The sequence below is a fragment of the Argentina silus genome (genome assembly GCF_951799395.1).
Source record: "Argentina silus genome assembly, chromosome: 15".
Taxonomy (NCBI): Eukaryota; Metazoa; Chordata; class Actinopteri; order Argentiniformes; family Argentinidae; genus Argentina; species Argentina silus.
This window is the reverse complement of record NC_139669.1, coordinates 9158203-9166565: the sequence shown is the minus strand read 5'-3', so window position 1 is coordinate 9166565 and position 8363 is coordinate 9158203. Positions and strand designations below refer to the sequence as shown.

The 8363-nt window shown below is 49.5% G+C and overlaps 1 protein-coding gene across 1 annotated transcript in view; it reads right to left on the bottom strand.

Moving 5' to 3' along the window:
- LOC310815684 (connector enhancer of kinase suppressor of ras 2-like) overlaps nt 1-8363 on the bottom strand; it is a gene marked incomplete at both ends in the record, with an annotated part of 31356 nt that overhangs the window by 4617 nt on the left and 18376 nt on the right. Inside the window, one exon of the mRNA XM_083685575.1 lies at nt 4592-4781. Coding sequence (XP_083541701.1) covers nt 4592-4781 — 190 coding nt within the window. The remainder of the gene's footprint in view (nt 1-4591; nt 4782-8363) is intronic.

The following is an 8363-nucleotide window of genomic DNA, read 5'->3' as shown; positions in this document are numbered from 1 at the left end:
GAGAGAGAGAAAGAAAGGGAGAAGAGGAGAAAGAGAAGGAGAGAGGCGAGAAAAAGGGACAGAAAGCACGCGAGAGAGAGAGAGAGAGAGAGAAGGAGAGAGAAGGAGAGAGGGATGGAGGGATGGAGAGGAGGTGGGAGCAGCTGCTTGGAGCTGTGCAGTGTTGTGACTAGAGCTGAGAGTGAAAACAGTAATTTACTGATTATAGCCTGCTGCTGTCTGTGTGAACAGCCCAGGAGAGAGAGAGGGAGGGAGAGAGGGAGAGAGGGCGAGAGAGGGAGGGAGAGAGAGAGGGCGAGAGAGGACGAGAGAGGACGAACGAAAGGGAGGGGGGGGGGGCGAAGAGAGCAGAGAGAGGAGGGAGGAAGGGAGAGGGAGAGGGAGGATGAGAGAGAGAGAGAGAGAGAGAGAGAGAAGGAGAGAGGGACCAACAGCAGGCAGGGGAGTAATTCCAGCCTGTTAAAACAGCACTTCAATGATTCGCCTCCTGCTGTGCGAAACCCAAATGCCCCCTCTGCCCAAACCCGCACTCGAGACCCCTCCTCCCTCCTCTAACCAATCCCAGCCTCCCCAATACACATTCATTAGCATACTTTGATTGACACAGTTCATCTGTCGTGCATGTCTTTGTGCTAGAGGTCTCCCAGTTGAAAAACCTCCAGTGGCTAAAATACCTCAGGGCCAGGGGAGGCTGGTGGAGGTAGAAATCGGAGGACAGGATCATTGTAATGCATTGAATGGAATGAGGAATGGTATCAAATCAGCCTCCACTGCTCAGGGCTGAAACGATTGGCCACACAGTAGCTTCACCCAAAGAGACTACCGCTGCTAATCAATAATACATAGTGACTAAAATAGCAGGCATTCAGAAAAAGTAATAATTGATATTTCTAAACACACATCACAACAGAGCGAATGAGAGCAGAGTGGGGTTAGAGACCATGAGAGCACACGTGAGACCAGTGATGTGAACACAGAGATGGAGCCCAGTGACACGTGAAATACAGCATTTTTGTACCGGAGCACGGTTAGCCGAACAGGCCCCTGCTGCATCATCCTCCTCATAATCATCATCATCATCATCATCATCATCATCATCCTTATCTAAATCATCCTTATCATCATCATCCTTATCCCCAAAATCCTCATCATCATCATGCTTTTTCTCCTCCTCCTCCTCCTCCTCCTCACCATCTTCATCATGCTCACCACTATGAGGGGTAAGGACAATGTTGTGACCCATTTAGAGTAGTGACTTCTAGAGAGAGAGGCTGGATCACCTGGTTCACTGTCTTGCCTAAACAAGCATGCAGCTGCAGCTCCTTGACGAGGTGCCATCCTTTCTATTCAACTCAACAGTGACTTCCATGCTCGGATTCTGAGCTGAACTCACAGGATGATTTGAAGAGATAATAAATCATATCCGTTCTACATTCCCCCATTGTCCAGCTGATCACGTGCCACATCAGAGCAGAACAGTTCGTCCTCCAAAACCGGGCTTAGAGGTGTGTGTGTGTGTGTGTGTGTGTGTGTGTGTGTGTGTGTATGTGTGTGTGTGTGTGTGTGTGTGTGTGTGTGTGTGTGTGTGTGTGTGTGTGTGTGTGTGTCCAAAACCAGGCTTACAGAGTGGAGTGACCTAGTTCCTGTGCCTCTCAAAGGAGCAGCAGGTCTGATAACAGAGCAGCCTCTCTGACCCATGATACACATTTGCACACACACTTACCACACTCATGTGCATGCATGCACACACACACACACACACACACACACACACACACACTTACGCACAATCATGTGCGTGCATGCATACAGACACACACACACACGCACACACACACACACACACACACGGTTATTTTTGAATCACTGAATTATCTACAGTATTTGCTGAGTAGAAGCTCTTCTTTCAGCGCGAGTGGAGCTGCCTGTAGTTGGTTATGAATAATTGAAAGCTCCAGTCTTTCTGGGAGAACAACTCGAAAACACTCCTTTCTTCTCCTCTCTCCCAGACATTTCTGGGCTCTGATCGCTGCGCTCACAGCGTGGTTTTGTGTCGTAGCAGCCGATCAGGGCAGAATGCTCGACGCTCACAAAGCCTTCCCATAATCCTTCACTGCTGTACACACAGCACACAGAAACAATGACTTACCAACACGACGATGTAACAACGATTTAACCAGCCAACAACCAAAATAACAATGTAACAATCTACAAGCTAACAGCTGGTAGGGACCAGCGGAGGCTGGTGGAGGTCGAAATCGGAGGATGGGCCTCATTGTAATACATTACAATGAAATCGTCCTCCGATTTCTACCTTCACCAGCCTCCCCTGATAGGGACCATCTGTAGGGAGAATTCACAGTGACCATGACATGGCGGACCACCTTTATCGACCCTGCCTGCCCCTGCACGCATGTACAATACTGAATCTCTACACTTGAGAAACAGATGCAGAAGGAACTGCTGGAAACACCAGACCAGACCCTTAACTACACACACACGCACGCACGCACACGTATGCACGTACACACACACACACACACACACACACACACACACACACGCGCACAACACAGCTATACGTTTCAGAATGCATCAAACTGAAGAAAGGGGGAAGGAGAGACGGAGAGAGAGAGGGGAGGGACATAAAGGGAGTGGGAAGAGATAGAGAAAGAGAGGCAGAAAGAGAGAGAGAGAGAGAGAGAGAGAGAGGCAGAAAGAGAGAGAGAGAGAGAGAGAGAGAGAGAGAGAGAGAGAGAGAGAAGAAAAAAGAGAGAGGCAGAGCGCTCAGCCAGAGATCAAAGCATGCATGTAGCATGTAAATGAATTAGCCTAATGCACTGCTATAAATAGCAGCCGTGTAACCCACGGCCCGCCAACCCAGCCACTGCTTTTCAAAACACACCGACCATCATCATCCTCCCCTCCTCCTCCCTTCCCTGCACGCCCACAGCCCCAACAACCCCTCTCCCATCATCATCCTCCCCTCCTCCTCCCTTCCCTGCACGCCCACAGCCCCAACAACCCCTCTCCCATCATCATCCTCCCCTCCTCCTCCCATCCCTGCACGCCCACAGCCCCAACAACCCCTCTCTACACTCCTGTAAGATGAAATGATCCTCCTGGGGTTGGAGGAAAAGACCCTGTGTCTGGTATCTTTTATCTTGCTGTCTTTTCAGTGTATTAGCGGTAGCGTACCCTGGCTTGTCAAGACTCACAGGCTCTACTCCTGGGTTCGATGGTCATTGTAATAGTTGGTATTACTTTACCTAGTCATACTGCTATTCTTATCAGGGGAGGCTGGTGGAGGTAGAAATCGGAAGACAGGCACATTGTAATGCACGGAATGAGGAATGGTAATGGAATGAGGAATGGTATCCGACACTCATGTTTGATACCGTTTCTCATTCCATTCCATGCATTTCAATGAGTCTGTCGTCCGATTTCTACCCCCATTGATTCTTGTATGCTGTTGCAACTAAATTGAGTACTGAAGGAAAGGATGAAATAGGGGGAGTGTGTTTAAAACACATTGTACTTTCTAAATGGTGAACCGAATATGAAAATAAAACCCATAGATTTAAAGCTGAGAATCTGTACTTCAACCCCATAGCAATTGTTTCGATTTCAAATCCAAACTGTTGGAGCTAAAAGAAGACAAAATGCTTCCTCTTTCCAAAACTTATGGAGCGCACTGTGTGTGTCTGAAGTGCAGTCTGCGTGTGTGAGTCTGAATGTTGATTGTGAGTGTGATTGAGAGTATGGTTGACCCTGGGACGCCTCCTGTCACTCCACCACAGCGTCAGAGCAGAGACGTCAGCCTGCATCACTGCTGGAATCTCTCAGATTTAAGCTGTGTGGAGCTTTTATCTCTATCTGAAAAAATGGTGCTTTGGACAAGATACACAACAAAACACATTGAATCTAAATACCACCAAGTGTAAGAAATGCACGTTTTCATTTTGGTTCTGTAGTTTACTACTGTAGATACTGTATACTGTCCCGTCCTGTCCCGTCTCTTGCGTCAAAGCAACAATCCCACAAAACACTTCACCATATTATTTGGGCCTATAGGTGTTTTTGTGTATTATACGATACACATCATGCAAACATAAACATCCTGTCCTCCTAAATCGACCTCCTCCTCCTTGTTACATGGTCTAGTCTGTCCTTAGAACTCTAACAGTGTGTTTTAGGCTATAAATCCACAATTCCCTCACAGTTTTCATTTCAGTGTATACCGCACAGCCGAGTGTGTTAATGACGCAAGATTTGAACAGTGAACAAGTGTGTCAGTCCAGGGCAAACGTGTGTTGAGCGTGCACACGTACTGTGTACCAAGCAGAGTCTCTAGTTGGTCTAAACCGCTTGTAAATGAAGCATTGTGGGTAGTGGAGCATTCTGGGAAGTGGAGTAGGGGTGGTGGGGGGTGGGGCAGGGCTGTAGGGAGAGGGGTTAGCTGGACCATCAGGAGAACATAGACATAGGGAGCAACCTGCTCAGAGAAAGTTTCTCCTAGAAACTGAGGTCAGTTCTGCCTCAACCAAGGGGGTCAAGGTTAGGATTTGATGAAGGTAAGCTGATCCCTGACCTGTGTTTACAGGTACCTTCTCCCCAGGGAGGTGTTGGTTTACCTGCAGGCCCAGAGGTTTCCATCGTACGTTCCTGAGCAGGGCGGGGGTGGAGCTGAGGGTGTTCTGGGGCCTCTTCTTCAGCGTGAGGATGACTCCACACGGGTCCTCTCTCAGAGCGTTCACCAGGTTCTTCAACTGCCAGCCCACCTAAAGGAGCACACACACACCAGGTACCACTACTGCAAACACACACACACACACACACACACCAGATACCACTACTGCAAACACACACACACACACACCAGGTACCACTACTGCAAACACACACACACACACACACACACAGCAGATACCACTACTGCAAACACACACACACACACAAACACACACACACACACACAGCAGATACCACTACTGCAAACACACACACACACACACACACACACACACACACACACCAGATACCTCTACTGCAAACACACACACACACACACACCAGATACCACTACTGCAAACACACACACACACACACACACCAGATACCACTACTGCAAACACACACACACACACCAGGTGCCACTGCTGCAAACACACACACACACCAGGCACCACTACTGCAAACACACACACACACCAGCTACCAACACTACTGCAGCCAAACACACCAGGTACCAATACAAAGACCACACACACACACAACCCTGCTCTGACCTTACAGTTTTACAACACACACACACACGCACACGCACACGCACACGCACATGCACACACAGGTAACAACACCACTAGAACCATACACACACAGACACAGACACAGACACAGACACACACACACACACACACACACACCAGGTACCAACACTACTGCAACCATACACACCTGGTACCAACACTACTGCAACCATACACACCATGCACCAACACTACTAGAACCATAAACACACACACACCAGGTACCAACACTACTGCAACCACACACACACACACCAGGTACCAACACTGCTGCAACCATACACACCACGTACCAACACTACTGCAACCATACACACCTGGTATCAACACTACTGCAACCATACACACCATGTACCAACACTACTAGAACCATACACATACACACACACACACACACACACACACCAGGTACCAACACTACTGCAACCATACACACACACCAGGTACCAACACTCCTGCAACCCAAAACACCACTTCACCCCACCTGAGGAGCATAGATACAACACTACACTCAAAACACCAACAGCTGTACATCAGGTACTGAAAACACTGCTACACACCAACCAACGCCGCACCAGGTCCCAAACCTACTGTACCTACAGTAGGAAAATGCAACGGTGTCTGTATGTCCCCCAGAGGAACGATTGAGGAGCATGGTTGGACAAGATAGACAGACAGGATGATAAAGGAGGAGAGAGAGAGAGAGAGAGAGAGAGAGGGAGTGCTGGCGGAGGACGGTAAAAGTGCTGACGGCAGTGTTTCTGTGTGGGGCCGGCCGGGCTGCCTCCAGCTCTCAGAGCAGTCGTCATTGATTGGCTACACTGATTTCAGTTGCTGGAGGTGTCCTCAGAGGCCACACACACACACACACACACACACACACACACACACACACAGACACACACACAGACACACACACAGACACACACACACACACACACACACACACACACACACACACACACAGCCCTGCGCTGACCTTACTATTTTACACACACACACACACACACGCACGCACGCACGCACGCAATCACGCACACACACACACACGCACACATTATCTCTCTCTGTCACTCTTTCTCTCTCTCTCTCTCTCCACACACACACACACAGCCCTGCACTGACCTTACTATTTTATACACACACACATGCACGCACATGCACGCACGCACACACACACACACACACATTATCTCTCTCTGTCTCTCTTTCTCTCACTCTCTCCACACACACACACACACACACACACACACACACACAACTCTGACCTTACCGCTTACTGCTTGCTTATTGCTCACACACACCAATGAGACGCAAGTGTCAGAATGCTATCACCCCCCCCCCCCCCCCCCCCCTCCCCCGCCTCCTGCCTCCTCACCGGTCCCCCCGTCCCTGATGCTCTGTCTCTGGGGTCAGCCAGTGATTAGGGGCCAGAGGGGCTCCAGCTGGCACTGCCTGACCCTGACCCTGCCCTCTGCCCAAACCCACACCAGGGATTGTCACGCACTACCCAGAGTAACCAAGACAAGGTTAGAGAGACTGACGCCACTTTGTCACAAGGACACAGCGGAGCAGCTTTAACCAGGACACTGCAGTGCCAATTAATCTGACAAAGTCCTCACTACCACCAACCTCTCATTAGTACAAACACAGTACCAGTGATGCTCTAGGACATATAGCAAGGGTGTAGTTATGCCCTAGAGAGATTACTCCTGTTCAAGACTAAACCCTAATTCACACTACCAAGTTGAGCCGAGCTGAGCTGTACTGGGCTGGCCTGGCCTGGGTTATGCATCCACCATAGTTGCTGAAGCAGGGTTAGAAAGGGTCAGTCGGTCCTAAAGTGTGGAAAATCCCCATACAGTAGGATACCATTCCACTCCATGCATCACAATGAGCCCGAGTCCTCCGATTTCTACCTCCACCAGCCTCCCCTGGTTGGAATCTCGTCTTCTCTGCTAATGGGGGAGGCATCCGTTGAGCAGGAGCAGAGGACACGTCCTGTACCACCACCACCATAATAATAAACACTGATTCTCATCATCGGCACTGAGGATGCCTCTGAATCCCCCAGGGCCCTGATTAATTTCCCAGATGCTATTATCTCTGCATAATCGTGTTGCCTCTTCAAACAAGCAGTATGCTATTTGTACAAATCCCACATTTTATCTAAATTAAGAGCCAGACTAACAACTGTGCATCATTTATTGATGGTGCGGAGAGAAGCCTACTGTATCTGCCGTATGCCAGTTCATATGAGACACATTAGGTTCTCTCGTGTTTTCAATAACAACGAGAGGACATGAGGCCATGGAAATACCAGTCGTACTAATAGAAGACGTCATTTAATAATAATGAAAAATAGTATTAAAGCTTCTTAGTCGTACGATTCTTTACTCAATCATCAGTATGGAATATCATACATTATCGTTGCTAAGCATGGAAGACGCTAGTCTGTTTCTCTATTGGTTCTGAGCTCTCTGGGATCTAAGAGAGTGTTGTATATTGACTGGAGTGTCTTCCCTCTCCCTCCCTCCCTCCCACCCCCCCCGCCCCCCCACCCCTCCCCCCGGAGAGAGGGATCAGTGTTGTGTGTGCTGCTGACGGGGTAATGAAGGGTTGGAGCTGAGCGCCTGGCAGGGTGTGATCTGTACTGTCACCCCGAGGAAGACAGACAACACAACTCTGACGTGTCAATCATCTCTGCTCCCTGGCGCTCTCCCACGCACACACACACACACGCACAAACACACACACACACGCTATCGCATGCAGAACCACAGTGCTCGCTCTCACACAACAGAGCTGCACAAGATGGCTGCCGACTACGGCAAAAACCATGATTCTCTCATCATCATCCCCCCCCCCCCCCCCCCCCCCCCCGAGCCTTAGCATTCTGACTGTGTCTCTGTGAATGTGGGCCAGTGACAGTGAGATCTCAATAGTAACACACCGTAGATGTGAGGAGCTGCAGGAGTGCAGAGGCACTCCAAGGGCCCTGGGGGAACCTCTTTAACACAGCGTCACGCAGCAGCGAGCGCTAATAGGGAGACT